Source organism: Panthera pardus, unplaced genomic scaffold (genome assembly GCF_024362965.1).
Source record: "Panthera pardus isolate Hobbes unplaced genomic scaffold, ASM2436296v1 HiC_scaffold_25, whole genome shotgun sequence".
In the NCBI taxonomy this organism is placed as follows: Eukaryota; Metazoa; Chordata; class Mammalia; order Carnivora; family Felidae; genus Panthera; species Panthera pardus.
In genome coordinates, this window is record NW_026526821.1 from 86,584,124 (window position 1) to 86,603,189 (window position 19,066).

Here is a 19,066-nt window from a genome sequence, read left to right on the forward strand (position 1 = left end):
TCAGGTTTGCAGGTTCTTTATCTTTCCATTAAAAGATGAAAAAAAGCCATCCTAGCCATGCTTCACATTTAATCAGATTCTTCAATATTAATGCATAAAAGCTTTGGAATAAATCAGTCTCAACCAGGAACAGTTTGTGTTAGAAAAAACTAGAGTAAAAGCTAACATTCAATTTTCCACGTTCGGAATGTCTGAGAAAGCATTTTTTGACTATTAAAAAAGTTTATTTAACAAAAAAGTTCAATATGAAAATGCATGACCTGATTTTTATATTGTAGTAAAACAGGTGCTATGAAGGGGACACGTGGAAGCAGTTGGTTTCTTCTGGTGAACACACCCATTGTTTATACTCGTTCCAAGGCTTCTAACATGATGATACTATTTCCTCGAATTACCTGAAAAAAAAAAAACCAAAAAAACACAGTTTATTTGACATACTGATGAAAGAATTTTCACAAAATTAATGGTTTTTCAGTATTAAAAATCAGTTTGTGAGGCCTTGTTTTCAAGCCACAGGGTTATTATTACATAAATCTTAATTATGACAAGAAGCTACTAAGCCCTTTGTAAAAAAGATGTACGTTTTCTAGATTTAATAAGAGTAACAAGTACTCTTTTGAGATGTCAAGTCCCCATGACTCATTTCATCTTCTAAACTGCAGTACTCAACATGTTCCTCTCGGTCCCAAGGAATCTGTTAAGTCAACAGGATAAATGTACAGAATATGTCAGTTTAGGGGTACAAGATTATTTAGGGAAGAAACCAGGATGGAAGTTGTGAAAAATATGCTTTATGAAGATGGCATTTAGTTGGGTCTTGAAAATGGGGTAGATTTTTGACAGGAAGACCAGAAATTCTAGACAAAACCAAGATGAAAAAGTATAGGGGGATAAGGAAAGACTCTAATTTGAATGCAGTAAAAGGTTATGACAGGCAATGCGAAACAAAGACAGTCTGCACTCAAATCTTAGAAGACTTCAAACACCAATGTTAGGATACTTGGAGGACATCATAAAACCATGTAAGACAGTGAAGTTTCACAGTTGAGGGAATAACCACTGTTCTGGCAATAAAAGAATTGGAGCTTAGAGGCAGGAAGAGAAGTTATAAAGAGCACAGTGCTTAATCAGTAATCATTCTGCAAACGAAGATAAGGAAGGATATTTATGAGCATAGGTGAAATGGCCAGTAACAGTTCAAGAGAGTTAGAATACAAGGGTCAGAAAAATACGTCAAACTAGAAGGCAAGGGGACTTTGAAAATAAGGAGCCCCTGGTGGACTGTAGATCACACTGCAATCACAGATCAGGTCCAGTAGAGCTGGTGAGGTGAAAAGACAGGAGGGGGATGAGAGGAAATACTAGAAATGGAAGCATTCTGATTAGGATTAAAAGTGGAGCTATGCCTATAGGCAGCTGAAGTAAAAATAGCTGTAACTTGTTCTTTTCTCCCCTCATTCTATTTGCTTTATTTATCATATACATTGTTATGGTCTTCCTCGGGAAAATTTTATTTTTAAAAAATTTTTAATGTTTACTTTTGAAAGAGAAAGAGAGTGAGCGTGAGTGGGGGAGGGGCAGAGAGCGAGGGTGACAGACTCTGAAGCAGGCTCCAGGCTCTGAGCTGCCAGCACAGAGCCCGATGCAGAGCTCGAACCCACAAACTGCGTGATCATGACCTGAGCCAAAGTCGGACACTTTGAGCCACCCAGGGGCTCTGAAAATGTCATTTCTATGAGGGCAGCTGCAGTATCCCCAGTGCCTAAAGCGGTAGCAGGCACAGAGAGGGCTCAGTAAGTCCCTGTTAAATAAACAAACTTGCGGGGTGCCTGGGTGGCTCAGTCGGTTAAGCATCCGACTTCGGCTCAGGTCATGATCTCGCGTTCTGTGAGTTCGAGCCCTGCGTCGGGCTCTGTGCTGACAGCTCAGAGCCTAGAGCCTGTTTCAGATTCTGTGTCTCCCTCTCTCTCTGACCCTCCCCCGTTCATGCTGTCTCCTCCTGTCTCAAAAATAAAATAAACGTTAAAAAAAAAAAAATTAAAAAAAACAAACTTGCATGTGATTACTGCAGCTGACAGATCGGAAAGGAACAATGTCTTGGAGGTGGGAAAGTGTCTTGGAGCCTGGTAGATACAAACAGCAATGAGCATGATGAGAAGGTGGCAAAGAAATAAAGAGCAGCATGAAAAAAGAACAATGTCCTGAAAATAGGGACTGAAGGAGCCTATACTCCTAAGTTAGGGATAAAAATCTAAACAATATGCTTATTTAGTTCTCAGAGTTTTAATTCCTGGGTTATTTGCAACAGATGGTGAAAATCAGATCTCACTGATCAAAGCATGAAAAACTACTAGCTTTCTTTGCTCTCTGCTAAATGTATCCATTTCTGCTGACCCCTTTCCCTAGAAGGGGAGGATGGCAGAGAAGTTATTTCATATAACTCAAACGTTCAGATCAGAGGCTTTTGGGGGCATTATTAAAAAACAAAATAACACTGTGTCACTCTCATCAACATTTTCTAAAATGGTAGGTATTGCACACTTCTTTGTCCTCTCACGTAGTACACGAAATAAGGCTAGTGAGTGGACACCTTTGTTATATAGTAATTCTCCTCTTTTCTCATTGTGTTTAGGCCTCATTCTCCAAATCAAACTGGAACCATCAGGTCTAGAATTCCATAGTGCTCCTTGTGTGCTTCAAGGCTAGTTTTTGCGAAGTGTTGCAAAGGCTCTTTGTCTCTTGAAAGGGCAGAGCTATCTAATAAAGAATACAAACCTAAAATGGAGCTATAGAACCACAAAGCTAGTAGGAACTCTTGAACTATGCAGCATCTTAATATAGAATTTTTACTACACTCTTAGGGGAACTCTAGGGATGGAGTGGAATCTTGAAGACAGAAGTGAGGCCACTGACAACTCTGGGGATATCTCAGAAGAGGCTAGTTGAGACATCATTAGGTAATTATCCAGTTAACAGATACAGATTACCTCCCCTTCAGAACACACACATTTCTTTTAAGTTTATTTGTTTATTTTGAGAGAGGGAGAGAAAGAGCACAAGTATGGGAGGGGCAGAGAGAAGGAAAGACAGAATCCCAAGCAGGCTCAGCTTTGTCAGCACAGAGCCCAATGCGGGGCTCAAACCCACGAACTGTGAGATCATGACCTGAGCCGAAATCAAGAGTCGGACACTTAATTGACTGAGCCACCCAAGTGCCCTGAACACACACTTCTCTAAATATAATAGTATAAAGTCATTTCAATGGCCTCGATGGGTCAATGACTTGAACAAGGGAATAACAAAGGCAATGTTTGGCTTTGCCAAACAACTTGTAAAAACAAAACTAACCTATTTGTTTCCCTTCTTTCAACCTCAGAAAAGCCATCCTTGCATTTTCTTTAGAATGTTTTTTTATTAAGGACAACTGATAGGTTATCATTATTTCACTTTCCAAGTGCTAATCAGCTGCAAGTATTGCCTACTAACACAAACATGTTTTTGGTCACACAACAAGCATCAGAGGTGGAAGAGCTGATTGCCTAACACAGTAAGTAGGTACTCATTATCTGAATGACTTCAAGATGGCACTGCTTTTAACCAATTTCTGTGTAACAATTAAGGCCATCAAAATTTAGGGGGAGGGGTGCCTGGGTGGCTCAGTCGGTTAAGCATACGACTTCGGCTCAGGTCATGATCTTATAGTTTAGGAGTTCAAGCCCCACGTCCGGGCTCTGTGCTAGCCTGGAGCCTGCTTTGGATTCTGTGTCTCCTCCTCTCTCTGCCCCTCCCATGCTCATGCTCCATCTCTCAATAATAAATAAACGTTAAAAAAAATTTAAAAATTCAGGGGGAAAATTTTGAGACAGATGCATGATCTAGGTTCGATTCCTTCTCTGATAAAATTCCAAGAAGTGTCACACAAATCTCTGAAACCTTGTCTTCCCAAATTAGAGCAGACTTCTAAAAAGTTTTATTTACTTATTTATTTGAGACAGAGATGGGGGGGGGGGCGGGGGGGCAGGGGGGCAGAGACAGAGGGAGAGAAAGTCCCAAGAAGACAGAGCAGAGACTGACTTGAGGCCTGGACTAACGAATCGTGAGATCATGACCTGAGCTGAAACCAAGAGTTAATCGACTGAGTCAGCCACGTGCCCCAGAACTGACTTTTAAACATCAAAATCGTTATTGAATCTAACAAATCTGTGGAGATATGAACTAAAAATCAAAACTACCCTCTTAGAATCAATATTTCTGAATTTGTAAGAGGAAGGGCTAGAGAAAAATCTTGGGACTATTTAAGAACTGTTTTTAGAAGAAACTAGGTGCTAATGATTTGTCCACAGTTTTATTCATTTTCAATAGAAGTTCAAGGAAAATGTACCTTAAAAGGAAGGTCAGTTTGCATAAAACTTGGAGGGGGAGGGGAGTCTCCCCCGTCCCTATCTAGAGACTGACTCTAAGCTGTTTTTCCAGCCCTGACCATCAATGTTTTTCAAATGGAAAAGCATTTGCAAGAAGCACTAACATACACTTTGGAAAGAGTGATTAAAAATTGTGAGGCATGGGGCACTTGAGTGGTTCAGTTGGGTAAGTGTCTGACCCTGATTTCTGCAGTGCAGAGCCTGCTTGGGTTTCTCTTTTCTCTCTCTCTCCCTCCCCCTCCCTCCCCTTCCTTCTCTCTCCCTCTCCCTCCCTCTCTCTCTCTTTCCTCCTTCTCTCTCTGCTTCTTCCCTGCTCTGGTGTGCCCATACGTGCTCTCTCTCAAAATAAATAAATAAATAAATAAATAAATAAATAAATAAATAAATAAATAAATAAATAAACTTAAAAAAAAAGGCAAGGCTAACAATTATGAACTTTTACCACCTTTTAGAGATCTTTATGTTCAGTAATTTGCTAAAGTAGAAGTTGTCCTTTTTAATTTACTTTTCCCAAGAAACCTGGGGCTTACCACTTACTGGGTATATTGTCCTGTGCTGGACAAAGAGTAGAGTTCAAAGTCTGGGTTTTGTTGACAAACATCAAAAACTTTCTCAGTAGCCATACCACCATGCCCTAATGAATACAGAAATGTTTACTCCTATAATTGTTTCTGGGTTTTTTTCCTATTTTCTTTCATGTGAATGGCTGTCACTGTGATCATCCCTTGCAACTTTTACCTTGGCCACTTTTTAAAAAAAAAAAAATCTTTTTTTTAAACATTTATTCATTTTTGAGAGACATGAGTGTGAGTCAGGGAGGGCCAGAGGGAGACACAGAATCCAAAGCAGGCTTCAGGCTCCGAGCTGTCAGCAGAGTCCAATATGGGGCCTGAACTCACAGACCAGGAGATCATGACCTCAGACGCTTAGCCAACTGAGCCAACCAGGTGCCCCTACCCTGAAGGCCACCTTTAAATTTGGGTGTGACAAATCAGAAAATCTGGGTTTAATTATACATACAATTAAAATCAAAAAGTATAATTTGGCCTGGCAGATTTGGATCACATGGGCACTTGTTAGATAAAATCTTAAAAAACAAAAATGTAGATTCTATGTAATCTCTACACCCAACGTGGGGAGCAAACTCACAACCCCGAGATCAAGAGTCACATGCTTTTCTGGCTGAGCCAGCCAGGCGCCTCAACAGAACATGCATAAGAAGATTTTCTGGGAATTCATAAGCATGTTAAAATTGACTATAACGAAGGACTGACTTTGGCCTCTATTATAAAGACTTTGCTAAAGCAAAGTCAAAAATGACTTCTTACTATTGTTTCAATCCAAGAACTTCAGAGTGTTCTGCGTAAGATTCAGATCTAACCTACAGGAATGGAGATTACATCACAGCTGAATGACTGCCATATGTCCAATGTCCAACTAAATGGGAGATGGAAAGTTTAATCTTGCCTGTTATTTTCCTAATTCCATTTTACCCCAAGACTTTAATAGAAGGGAAATTAATCCTTATTCCAAGATAAATACAAAATCTCTAAGAGAAACCTTCTATCTTTACTTACCACCATTCCAATATTGTTCTGTTGCCCACTAGTTGCCATCTCCACACATTCATCTATCACAAGATTCATAAAGGGATCGAACCCCCGCAATATTCCTTGGACATGTCTGCCACCATTTAATTTCACTATAAAATGGGAAAAAGAAGTTTAATAAAACTGACCATTAGATATCAACCGTTTATTAAAAATTAAGTGGAATAAAACTCAGGTACCTGAGATATATAATCCATTATCCTTATTATCTACCAAGCAGTGAGCTAAACATTTCACGTTTAATTCCATGTTTAAACTTACCAAAAAAAAAAAAAAAGGGGGGGGGGGCACCTGGATGGCTCAATCGGTTGTGTCCGACTTTGGCTCAGGTGACGATCTCATAGTTCGTGAGTTTAAGCCCCGCGTCAGGCTCTGTGCTTACGGCTCAGAGCCTGGAGCCTGCTTCAGATTCTGTGTCTCCCTCTCTGCCTCTCCCCCAATCACACTTGGTCTCTCTCAAAAATAACAACAACAACAAACCCCCCCAAAAATCCAGGTACGGGAATGGGTGAAATAGACGATGGGGATTAAGGAGTGCACTTGCCATGATGAACACAGGATAATGCATGGAAGTGCTGAATCACTATACTGTACACCTGAAACCAATATAACACTGTATGTTAACTATTTTGGAATTAAAATAAAATTTTAAAGAAAAAAAAACTTACGAAAATCCTATCCAGTAGAATTATCATAACTTTTTATGAGGGAAATGAAGTATAGAGCTTCTTAAGAAACTGGTTCAAGGTTTTATAAGTACTGTGGGCTAGAACTGGAATTCAAAGGGAAGGCTGCTTGCCTTTGAAGCCCTGGTCTTAACTCCTATATACTTCAAGTACTGTACAGGTCAGATTTTTAGTCCTAGTCCAAGTCCTTTGCTTTAAAGGAAAAAAGGTTGATAAATTTTTAAATATCACAAAATAGGAAAATCCCATTAATTTTGTCTAAGTGAGGGAGGGCTTCTAGGAAATAGTACTGTGCAATCTGTTAACTATCAGAAATTAGGGGGGTGCTTGGGTGGCTCAGACAGTTAAGTGTCTGACTCGATTTTGGCTCAGGTCATGATCTCACGGTTCATGGGATTGAGCCCCACAATGGGCTCTGCACTGACAGTGCGGAACCTGCTTGGGATTTTCTCTCTTCTTCTCTTTGCCACTCCCCTATGCACTCTCTCTCTCAAAATAAAAAGACAAACATTAAAAAAGATTAGATAACAAAATTGCTTGTGTAGGATTTCAATAAACCTGCTTAATTAATGGATGTGAATTAGAGGTCCTGTGTGCTGTAAATCTTTATAAAGTTGCTCCAAACATTATATTGCCAAGACACATGCAGAAAGCAACTAACTAAAAACGAAACAAAAGACCCCCAAAAAACTTACATGATAATTTCTTGTCCATAAATCTGAAAAAGCAAAAAGGGGTAAAATTATATAAATGATTAAAAAAATTTAAGCATAAATAAGCACAAAAGTAGGTACAGTCAATATAATTTGTTAAAATTGGACAATAAAAATAATGAAATTTAAAATAGCAAACACCTTGTACTGCTGTAAAGGAGGCAGGAATAAAGGGGTACCTCATTTAGCACTTACACAGAGAAATAGAATTTAGGAAGGGGCAAGATAATAAAAATGGAATGGATTTAGAATATATTAATGTACATCAAATGAGCCTTTATCCTGATACGAATTACAAAAACATTCTTGTTGTTCAATACTGACCTAATTTTTGATGACTGGACTTTACTATATTTAAAGATTTCAAAATTATTTTTGGGGCACCTGGGTGGCTCAGTGGAATGAGCGTGTCTGACTTTGGGTCAGGTCATGATCTCATGGTTTGTGAGTTCAAGCCCTGTATCAGGCTCATGGGTGTCAGCATGAAGCCTAAGCTTTGGATCCTCTGTTCCCCTCCCCGCTCAAAAATAAATAAACATTAAAAAAAATTTTAAGTTTTAGAGCCCAACATGGGGCTCTAACTCACAACTCCAAGATCAGGTGTTGCATGCTCTACCAACTGAGCCAGTCTGGTGCCCCTTGATGACTGGATTTTATAGCCATAACAAAAACAAAGATGTGTTTAGATTTTGGTTATTAGCAAAACCAAAGCTGTGAGAAAACTAGAAGGTAATAAAACTATATCCAAATCAATAGCTATTTTATATTTGAGATAATAAGGAGCGTTCTTTTATTTAATATTAAGCATCAATCTTAAGTGTTCAAGATATTCCTCAACACTTAAGTATTTTTTAGCAAAATAAATACATATCTTGAAGCTTTAAAAAAAATCTGGATTAAACAGGGAAATTCCATCTCAGCAGGATATTATGAGAATACTAAGCTATGTAGTCAAACCAGTTTTTCCCTCTTCCAGTTACAGGCTACAAAATATGAAATTTCATGCAATTTTAATGCAGAACACATCATGGGAGAATTTAAATATAAATTAACACAGGGGCGCCTGGGTGGCTCAGTCGGTTAAGCGGCCGACTTCGGCTCAGGTCATGATCTCGCGGTCTGTGAGTTCGAGCCCCGCGTCGGGCTCTGTGCTGACAGCTCAGAGCCTGGAGCCTGTTTCGGATTCTCTGTCTCCCTCTCTCTCTGACCCTCCCCTGTTCATGCTCTGTCTCTCTCTGTCTCAAAAATAAAAATAAACGTTAAAAAAAAAAAAAAAAATAAAAAAAAAAATATAAATTAAGACAGGCCTGACAAAAGGTGTGAGAAGACACACAAATAAAAATATTTAGTATGGTAATTTTATTTTAATATGATATATACAATGCAACATAACACAAATTACTTAATCTTTATGATGACTATATAAAGTTATATATTGTTATTACCACCACTATATAGATGAGGAACTGAGTCTCAGAAAGGTTAAGTAAATTGCCCAAGGTCACAGAGCAGGTGAGACAGTTTAAGCAAATACAAATGGTTCATTTTGGCTGGAGAATAGGGCAAATATTAGTGTGTGTAATATTTGGTGCTTGGATTTCAGATGGAGGAGCTTGAATGCCGGGTCAAGAACTCTGGACTTTACCATGCAGACAGTGATAAATTAGTAAAACAGAGTCCAGTCTTTGGCAAGACTACTGTGGCAGCAATTTTTAAGAGGTGGGAGGGAGAACTGGGTTAGGCCTCGGTATCTTGACCTCCACGTTAACATCTGGGGCCAGATAATTCTTTGTTGAAGGATGTCCAGTGCATTGTACAATGTTGAACAACATCCCTGGCCTCTACTCACTAGATGCCTGCTGACAGAACCCGAATTCCTAGCCCCTAGTTAAGAACTACTGAGTTAGGCTAAACCAGGAGGAGGGCATAAAAGAGTAAAAGATGGTATTTATGAGACGGTAAAGGAAAAAAAAAATTTAAGGTCATTTTCAAGGTAGGTCTCAAAGGATTTCACAACACATGAAATGTAGAGATGAGAAAAATATTAAAGCTAGTTTCATCCTCTGAAATTCTCAAATAGGAAATCTAACATTACACGTAGAGAACGACTCTTTTGTTAAAAAATAATCACCATTTTACCAGTTCTTGATAAATCCAGGATACCTGTAAGATTTTATCAGCTCATCAATAAAACAGTAAGTTTCAGATTAGCGTTTTCACAATAATTTTGATTTTTCTTAAAGTTAGGCTTATAATTTTTGCACAAAATGGCTTTGATACAAATGTGCATTTAAATGTAAATATGACTTTCAATTAAGTCTGACTTCTTTATGGAGCTGGAACTATACAGAGGCCAGATGGCTTTCTCCCAAATTGATCCCTGAAACAATTTTGTATCTGTTGTGTTATCCAACTACTACCTGCAAGAATCCTGGCATTACATGGTCTAAACAGGATAGAGACATACTTAGGAGGCATGGAACATGTTAAGTTCAGTCAGGCGTTGTTTGAAGAGGTTAAAACTTTAAACTGCGTCTATCTTAAGTAGGAATATCCTGTTTGGAGTTGATTTTACTGGGTGCAGGAAAAAACCCCAAAACCCTAGTCTTCTCTGACAGGAAAAAACAAACAAAACAAAACAAGGAAGGTTCTCACACAAATGGTAACAGAGCCAGGTATCAAATGACATTCACATTTAACTTAAGCACAAGAAAGCAAAAGAAAGGAATAGGATTTCCAAATTAAAGCTCAAAGTTGAGGCACCTGAGTGGCCCAGTCGGTTATGCGTGGGACTCTTGATTTCTACTCAGGTCATGATCTCAGTCTCCTAAGATGAAGCCCAGCAGGCTCCTTGGTGCTGGAGTCTGCTTGAGAACCTTTCCCCCTCTGCCCCTCTCCTGCTTACAACTCTCTCAAACAAAACAAAACCTCAGAGACAGCTATAAACTAAAAAACTAAAGTGGCTTTATAGGGCATGCCTGGGTGGCTCAGTAAGCTAAGCATCTCACTCTTCGTTTCAGCTCAGGTCATGATACTAGGGTTGGTGAGGTGGAGGCCCGGCCTCTGACTATGAAAGTGCAGAGCCTGCTAGGAGGGATTCTCTCCCTTTCTTTCTGCCCCCCACCCCCGTGCTCACTCTCTCAAAATAAACTTAAAAAAAGTTACTTTTGACTCCTCATACACTATTAAGCACGTCCATTCTGCCCATCTTAGTTCTTTATATATAAATTACTCTCCAGCCACCTTATCTAGAACTTAACGCTATTCAAGATGTTCAACAAAGAATGGCACCCCAGATCTCCAAGCAAAGGAGAAAGAGCATGAGAGTGCGTTGGGAGACGTGGGCTCGGAAGATCCAGCTAGAGAGGCGAGAAGACAGTACAGAGGCGCCTTGTCCGTCAGTGGTAACCAAACCATGCAGACCAAGCCTAAACGAGATGTCTGCGCGGGCTTCAGGCACAGGCGCGAGACGCTCCCAGGCTCTCTGCGGCCTCGGCCCGAATACGCACGCCAGGCACACTGGAGGAAATGGAGAAGGACCTAAGTAACTCGAAGCACGGAAAGAAGCTACTACTTAGACGCAGGCCTCTCACATACTTACTTTTTCAACTCGGGAGGGTGAGCTTTGCTCATGATGCTTACTCGGCGAGCTCAAAGATGCCTCCAAACGGAATTCGTGGAGTCCTTCACGCTCCCGCGTTAGGCCCGGCGTTTTGCGTCTGACGTCACCAATCCCGTCAGCCAATCCATTGTTGGCGGATTTCACATTTTACCTCGCGATACTTACGGCTTAGGGGGCGGCCTTAACTCGCCTATCAGGCTCGAGCTTTCGGTTGCATCGCCAGCGATTGGCCAAGAAGGGGTGAGGGGGTGGGGCCTCAAGTTCGCGTCTCAATTCCGTTTCCTCGTGTGTAAGATTGGCTTAATGGTTCAGTTTCTAGCTTTTAGGCGAAACCACTTAATCCCCTTCTTTGTGCATTGTTTCGGTTATCTTCTTCAATATACTAAGTGAATCTAGGTTCTGGAGGAGCAGGCCCTTAATATTTCTTTGGCGTATATTCCTACATATTGTCATGGTAAATTTAGGGTTCAGTAACATCAATTAGAGACCTCTGGACACCAGAGAAGTTGGGTGATTGGCCTCAGTTTCTAAGAACTTTAATCTATAGCGTGGAAGTGTATTCCCTGACAGTCCTGCAATTCTTGTAACAATGTCTCCAGAACCCCACTTAATGTACCTTGCTCCTATATAAAAAACATGAGTAATCTCTGAGACACTCTTGACTTAAAAATCAATTCAAATGTAAAAAGTGATCTCTGACTTGCTCCCAGTTAGGTTATCCAAAACAGAGGAATACACATTTATGGATAAATAAAATTGGTATTACATAAGACTTAGGCCAAAATAGTAAAGCCTTGGTGATTCTAAGTAGGGGAGGGGATGATTGTCCAAAATTCAATTCATTCCTAATTTTCAGGAATGGATCTATTTTAATACTAATGATAGTAAAGACTTAGTTAAACTCATCACATAGTTTGTATTCTTGGTACTCAAAATCCTAGACATTGCATTTTCTCAAGAGGGTTCCTTAACTACCCCTCTACCTCTTGCTGTTACTGTTAAGTTGAAGCTAGAGACCTGAAATGCATATCGACTTTCTTTTTTTTAGCCTTATAGACAGTTTCTTTTTACATTAACGGACTTTAAGTCATAGTGCCTGTCCTCAAAGTTTCTCCCATTTACAATGAACCAGTCCTGCATTTGAACCATAACTCATAACAAATCTTCACTCTTCATGACATTTGAAGAAACTTATTTCACATTACAAGGAGAAGCATCCTAAGAAAGTTATATATTCATTGCCCAGATATATGTCAAGAAACACAGTAGTGGAGGAAAAACTAAACCTTATTTATTTTTTAAAACTGAACCACTAGGAAAATATATCACAGCCTTGAAACACCAAACACAGGCTATATTATCATTTTAAGTAATAAGATGGTAAAAAGACAATAAGGTCCTTATCAAAATGAAAAGGTGCTAGAGCTGGGGCAGGAACACTGCTTGCTGTAAAGGCCCCAGGCAAAAGTGGTATTTGGTAATAGGGGCGGGGTTTGCCCCTCTTTTGCTTTAAAGGAATCACAACTCACCCCTGAGTTGATTACTTTTTCTCCTTTGACCTTCCTGTTGCCAAGAGATTGTCTCGATATGGCTCTGTTATTTCAGGGGGAGAGACAAGCAATGCTGAGTTTAGGATTTCGTTCCATTCTGTTCTGTAAAAACCATGTTTTTCCATATCCAGTACTTAATATTTCTCTTAATTAAGAAGGCAACAGTTCCTCCTTCAATGTTCATTCCTGGATACCGGTATATAGTGCAATCAACCCCCCCACTTCCCTTCAAGGGAGAGTATCACTGTAAGATTTTCCTGTCACTCTGCTGCAGACAGTCTCAGGGCCCACCATGGCAGCCAGTGAGACGGAAGGTCTCTCCATACCCAGCGTAACATCGCCTCTCATGTTTTTGCAGGGTCCTCCAGCTGAAAGACCTAATGCATCTTTCGAGAAATGCATATCCACATCCTCGTTGGCAGAAACAGATATCCATAAGAACTGTTCAAAGTTCTTATCCAAACTACCTCTCCCAATGCCACATCTTAAATCAATTTCATGCCCTTGTATATAAAATAAAACCAAGCAAAACAAAGACTCAGAAACCTTTTTTCCCTTCTAAATTAGTGACCTCACGGACTTTGTTTTACAGCTTATGGAAAACGATTTAGTGACCCTTCTGGTGAACAGGAGGTTGGCAACAAACAGAAACACCTCTGCTCATACCACCAGATCACAGAAAAGTTAACAGGAACCTGCCAGCCTGTTGGTACCTGTATGCTAAAGAGAATCTGGTACCTTGGAGGGCTCTGGCTTAGTACAAGGGAGATCCCTAGTGCCAGGACAAGCATGTGAAATTTAGGTTACCAAAAACTCTCCTGTGCTATCTCCGACCCAAATTTTAGCACCAGTTTTTTTTCATTTCACTTTCCAGGGTTGAAACATAAAGGAACCAGTGTCCAGAGGCAAGTGACACATGCCTCAAACTTGCTGCCATCCTTAATTTCTTCATAAACTTCATTTTAAAGACCAAAACTCCCATTTCTCTTTTTAAATAGATTCCTGCTGTCAGCCCAGATGGCCAGTTGCAAAGACTTCTATTTCCCAATGGACAAGAGAGACTCCTTCATCTTCTTGGTCATGGTCGGGATGAGGTGCATGTGGTCATCCACACACTTGGTCACACAACTCTCCAGCTGCCGCTTCACCTGAAGCTCTTTACTTCCCGCATCTATTGAATCTTTGGCTTTGTCATTGCAATGCATGGTACACCGGGCCAGGCGGTCCTGTGGCAAGAAGGAAGATGGTAGAGAAGGTTGAAAGGCTGGCCTTCATTTACCAAGTGCATACCATGTGCTAGGCCCTCTGCTACATATTTTGGCTTGACAAATATAATCTTGATCAATTAAAGGGACACTATAGTGCAATTAACCAAGATTATCCTGACTGAAATGGAGGGTAGCATGGGAGGGTCCAGACAAAGCATTACAAGACAGAATAAATTATACAGAAGCCCCTCCCAGGAAATGAGAAGTACCCAGTGGCTACTGTTAGTCAGCTATAGTTAAGACTTACAAACAGTTTGGGGTGCCTGGGTGGCTCAGTTGGTTAAGTGCCCGACTCTTGATTTTGGCTCAGGTCATAATCTCATGGTTGGTGAGATGGAGCCTCTAGTGGGTTCTGTGCTGACAGCTTGGAGCGTGCTTGGGATTCTCTCTCTCCCTTTCTCTCCTCCCCTCCCCTGCTTTGGTGCAATCTCTCTCAAAATAAACAGACATTAATAAAAAATTAAAAACAAAGACTTAGAAATATTTTGATTCTTTAATATCTGTCCTTGTAACAGAAAAACACTCAACAAGTATTTATTGAGTATTTACTATGTGCCAGGTACTCTTCTAATGCTGGTGACTATAGCAATGAGTAAAACAGATAAAGTTCTTGCCCTCATTGAACTTATATTTCAGTGAGGGAAGATAGACAAAATAAGTGGAGGTTGGATATATGAATCTGGAGATCAGGAGTGAAGTTGGTCTAGAGATATGAATGAATGTAGGAATTGTCAGGCTATATATGATATTTATAGCAGATATTTATAGCTATGAGACTAGAGAACTAGATCCAAAAGAGAAAAGGTCCAAGGACAGCCCTAGGCACTCTCATGCTCACATGCTGGAGAGGGGAAAGGCAGGAAAGGAGGCCAAGAAAGGATGGGCAGGGAGACAGGTGGAAAACCAGACAGAGGTGTCTTGGTGCCCAACTGAACAAACTATTTCAAGGAGGAGGGGAGTGATCACTGTGTCAGTGATGCAGACAGGTTGAGTAAGATGAGGGATTTGAAAGGACTACTGGATTTAGCTCCATAGAGGGGAGTGGCCAGAGCAGTTCTGGCAGAGTAGAAGAGTAAATCTAATCTAATTAGTAAATCTAAGAGTAAATCTAATTGTAGAGGACTAACGGAAGGAGAAAGTTACACAGCAATTCAAGAATCAAAATTTCAAAGAGCCTATCTACAAAATTAGCTGTAGTTCGGGACCTTGGACTAAGTTATTCCTCACAGTGTCAGTCATTTTGAAGAATTCTGTATAGCAGAATGTAAAAATTGTATACTAGATACAATTTTTCCCATGCAGACAGAATCTCAGGCTATGAAAAACTGGTTCAGAAGGGGGCTCTGCTTTTCCAACCTGCAGGAAAGTATAGTCATAGGAAGGGAATAAAATGAAGTTGTGGCTACCCTTTTCTCCAGAGACAGATACAGTGGATACCTTTTGCTCTTAGCGACCTCAGAAGGGCTTGTGAGGAGGGCATCAATGAGTCAGCAATACTAATGCTTCATATAAATGACTGCTCTTCAGTGACACAGGAGCTGCCCTTTGGGTATAGCAACCGGGGGGGGGGGGGTTCTGGGTGGGCAAATCCACAAAATGATGGCAGGATATTGCTCTAATCTGCACCTCTTTTTTTTTTTTTTTTTTTTGACGTTTATTTATTTTTGAGACAGAGAGAGACAGAGCATGAATGGGGGAAGGGCAGAGAGAGAGGGAGACACAGAATTGGAAGCAGGCTCCAGGCTCTGAGCCATCAGCCCAGAGCCCGACGCGGGGCTCGAACTCACCGACCGTGAGATCGTGACCTGAGCTGAAGTCGGACGCTTAACCGACTGAGCCACCCAGGCGCCCCTAATCTGCACCTCTTTAAGACTAGCCTACTTCACTTTCCTGGGGATTGTACTATTTTAAGAATGAATTAATACATGTTTTAGAAAGCTTTATACTATATGTATTATATTTTTTGTCTATGGGGGAAAAAGGCTTTTGATCATGAACTCCCTTTTACAACACTGTTTCTATGGGAAATACTTATAGCACTCAACCTCCAGGAGTTTTTCACAAATTTCAAACCCTGTGAAGACTGGCTGGCCACAGGACTGTTCAAATGTTAAAAGAACCAAGACATTAAAACCAAACACTTATCATCTCCTGCAAAAGAGCAATATCAAGGACCGGAGTCTTCTGTTTGGGCTTTCCTCACCTGGAACTTCTCCAGCTCAGTGGTCACCAGGGCCTGGGCTTGGGCCAGAGGTGCATGGCAGCGTTCAATGCACTGGTGCACCTGCTGCATGGACGCCTGGCTGTCTTCACAACAGTTGGCACTGCACCGGAACATGAGGCCCTGGGGAGGGTGGGCAGAGTGAAGTTAGGTAGGAAAGCCTCTGGGGCAGAGATAACCATGGAGTGCAACAGAGGAGCGCCTACATTTGCACCTCTCCTTCTAACAGACATCAACAACCTAAAACCACAAATGGGAAAATTATCCTCGAAGCCTAGCAGAGTGTTTCGTGGTCTTCTTGCTTCTAGCTCATTGGCACTTGTTGCACAGATGGCTAGGTGGACGAAGAAGGTGGCGGTTGGTCAAGTTGAAGCCAAGTTCTGAAAACCCCGTACCTATATCACAGGGTTCAGAGGTCAGTAACCTAGAAATCTACATTCCACAAGGGGGCCACTGATCCATTAATCAATGACTCCAGAGCACTACAAGAGAAACCCACAATTCAGTAAGGGAGGCAGGACTAACAGCCACATACATTTAGGGGATCAAAGCAGAAATGCATATAAACCAGAGCTGTGTGGAGCGACACAGAAGCAGGTATCACCCGGCCACGGAGGAGGCCAAGCGCTTCTGCCTTTCCGGTGTTTCACCTTGGCCGTGCCCTTTCTGGGTCTCGGCCTCGTCACCTGAGGAAGGGGCCGTTCAAGACAGACAAGCGGGGTAGGCAGAACGCTTCACCCAGGGAACTTTCTAACCCTGGTCCGGGGTCTAACACCAGCTCCCTCGAGCTGGCCTGGGGCGGGGGAGGGGAGGGAGGGGGGGAACGGCCTTGCGCGTGGTGAGGGATCACAGATTTCAACCTCTCGGCGGAAGCTCCAGGAGTTCTGAGACTAAGAGGTGCTTCTGAGGACGCCGCGGCGACCCCAGGGACACCCCGACTCGAGTCTGCGGGAAGGCGGGCAGCAGCGCGTCGCGGCTGCGGGAAGGGAACTGCGAACCGCTGGAACTCTCCGCCATGGCCCCCGCCCGCTACCTGCATCTTCCGGATGTTCTCTCTCTCCAGACTCTTCACCATGGAGTCCACTGCCTCCTGCACCCGCAGCTGCTGCAGCTCCGCCATGGCGACCCCGCGCTACACCCACATGGACTCCGGCGCTCAGACCCGCCTCCTCGCCGCCTCTTCCAGGGTCACTGTCGCTCTTCCCGGCCTACGCCGCCGCCTGGCGTCGGAGAAGAGGAACTGCACGCCACCCGCCTGCAATCCCAGTGCGACCTCGACTGACCTCGGCTTGCGACCCCGCGCCTCTTGTGCGGTGCTGAGCCTGATCCCTAGCGGGTTCGTGGGAACGCTGGGGCTCCCTGTCTCCTTCCCCTCCCCGCTCCTCCCTCTTTCCCTGTCTTCCTTCGGAGTCTTAAAAAATATTTAATATAATTAACATCCAGATCAAAGCGCAAATTTTAGATGAACAGTTTGAGGAATTTTAACAAACCTTGCACGGTCTAGTCAGTCTCCACCCTGTCTCCTCCTAACCACCACCCTGACCCCAGGCAAACACTGATCTGGGTTCTGTTAGTACAGATGAATTTTATCTTTCTGGAATTTCATACACACACACACACACACACACACACACACACACACACAGTTGACCTTTGGACAATGTGGGATTAATGTGGCATTAGGGATCCTGACCATCTGCCCCCCCCCCCCCCCCATGCCCATATAACTTTTGACTTTAAAACTAATAAATAGCCTACTGTTGACCAGAAGCCTTACTGATAACATAAACAGTCAATTAACACATATTTTGAATATTAAATGTATTCTATGCTATATTATAGTAAAGTAAGCTAGAGAAAAGACAGTGTTGTTAGGAAAATCATAAGGAAGTGAAAATACATTTATAGTACTGTATTTACTGAAAAAAATCCCTCTATAAGTGGACTGATGCAGTTCAAACCCATGTTGTTCAGGTGTCAGCTGTACATGTGTACTTCTTATACTGCTTTTTTTTAAAATTTTTTAACGTTTATTCATTTTTGAGACAGAGAGAGACAGAGCATGAATGGGGGAAGGTCAGAGAGAGGGAGATACAGAATCCGAAACAGGCTCCAGGCTCTGAGCTGTCAGCACAGAGCCCGACGCGGGGCTCGAACCCACGGACCGCGAGATCGTGACCTGAGCTGAAGTCGGACACCCAACCGACCGAGCCACCCAGGTGCCCCACTCCAAGTTTGATATATGGTATTTTTGTTCAAGCATTTTAAAAAATATTCCTACCCTCCCCCCATTTTTTTTTTTTTTTTTTGAGAGAGAGAGCATGTGAACAGGGAAGGGGGGCAGAGAGAGAGAGAAAAAGAGAGAGAGAGAGAGTGAGAATCCCAAGCAGGCTCCATGCTCAGCACAGATTGAGGCAGGACTGGATCTCACCATCCTGGGATCATGACCTGAGCTGAAATCAAGACCTGGCTGCTTAACTGACTGACCCACCCAGGCACCCCCTGACCCCTACTTTTTTTGTTCAAACATTTTCTAATTTCTACTTTGAATTCTTCTTTGATTTGGGGATTATTTAGAAATGTATCTCTTAATTTCCAAGCATATGGATTTTTTGGTAAAAATTTATTTTTAAATTTTATTTATTTAAGTAATCTCTCCACCCCACATGGGGCCTGAACTCATGATCTGGAGGTCAAATTACATGCTCCTCTAACGGAGCCACCCAGCTATTTTTAAGGTAACTTTTTCCTATCATTTGGAGAGGTGACTGTATTGTGGTTAGCAAACATGCTCTGTATATTTTCCATCTTTTGAAATTTGTTGAAACTTGCTTTATGGCATCAGAAAGACTTGTCTAACTGCATCCTTCCCCACACCATATGCTCCTCTGTCATGCATTCTCTTAGCATCCTGTACTTGTCTGTGACTACTGCTCACTTGTCCTGTGTTCATTTCTTACAAAAAATTTTTTTAA

The 19,066-nt window shown here is 41.8% G+C and overlaps 2 protein-coding genes across 2 annotated transcripts; both read right to left on the reverse strand.

Moving 5' to 3' along the window:
* Positions 1-49: 49 nt before the first annotated feature.
* SNRPG (small nuclear ribonucleoprotein polypeptide G) lies at positions 50-11,163 on the reverse strand. The gene is made up of 4 exons (XM_019441129.2): positions 11,032-11,163; positions 7,413-7,435; positions 5,999-6,123; positions 50-395 (listed from the first exon to the last, which is right to left on the reverse strand). The coding sequence occupies exons 1-4, from the start codon at positions 11,061-11,063 to the stop codon at positions 345-347; spliced, it is 231 nt and encodes a 76-aa protein (XP_019296674.1). The 5' UTR covers positions 11,064-11,163; the 3' UTR covers positions 50-344.
* A 1,158-nt stretch (positions 11,164-12,321) lies between these two features.
* On the reverse strand, positions 12,322-17,290 carry FAM136A (family with sequence similarity 136 member A). Its single transcript, XM_019441117.2, has 3 exons — positions 17,125-17,290; positions 16,074-16,214; positions 12,322-13,828 (listed from the first exon to the last, which is right to left on the reverse strand). Exons 1-3 carry the CDS (start codon positions 17,209-17,211, stop codon positions 13,640-13,642), a joined length of 417 nt encoding a protein of 138 aa, XP_019296662.1. The 5' UTR covers positions 17,212-17,290; the 3' UTR covers positions 12,322-13,639.
* Positions 17,291-19,066: the final 1,776 nt, after the last annotated feature.

Coding starts and splice junctions, on each gene's coding strand:
- SNRPG (XM_019441129.2), bottom strand. CDS start 11,063: ATGAGCAAAGCTCACCCTCCCGAGTTGAAAAA. Junction 7,436..11,031: donor CACCCTCCCGAGTTGAAAAA/GTAAGTATGTGA, acceptor TTGCTTTTTCAG/ATTTATGGACAAGAAATTAT. Junction 396..5,998: donor AGAACAATATTGGAATGGTG/GTAAGTAAAGAT, acceptor TTTTTTTTTCAG/GTAATTCGAGGAAATAGTAT.
- FAM136A (XM_019441117.2), bottom strand. CDS start 17,211: ATGGCGGAGCTGCAGCAGCTGCGGGTGCAGGAGGCAGTGGACTCCATG. Junction 16,215..17,124: donor AGAACATCCGGAAGATGCAG/GTAGCGGGCGGG, acceptor CACCCTCCCCAG/GGCCTCATGTTCCGGTGCAG. Junction 13,829..16,073: donor CTGAGCTGGAGAAGTTCCAG/GTGAGGAAAGCC, acceptor TTCTTGCCACAG/GACCGCCTGGCCCGGTGTAC.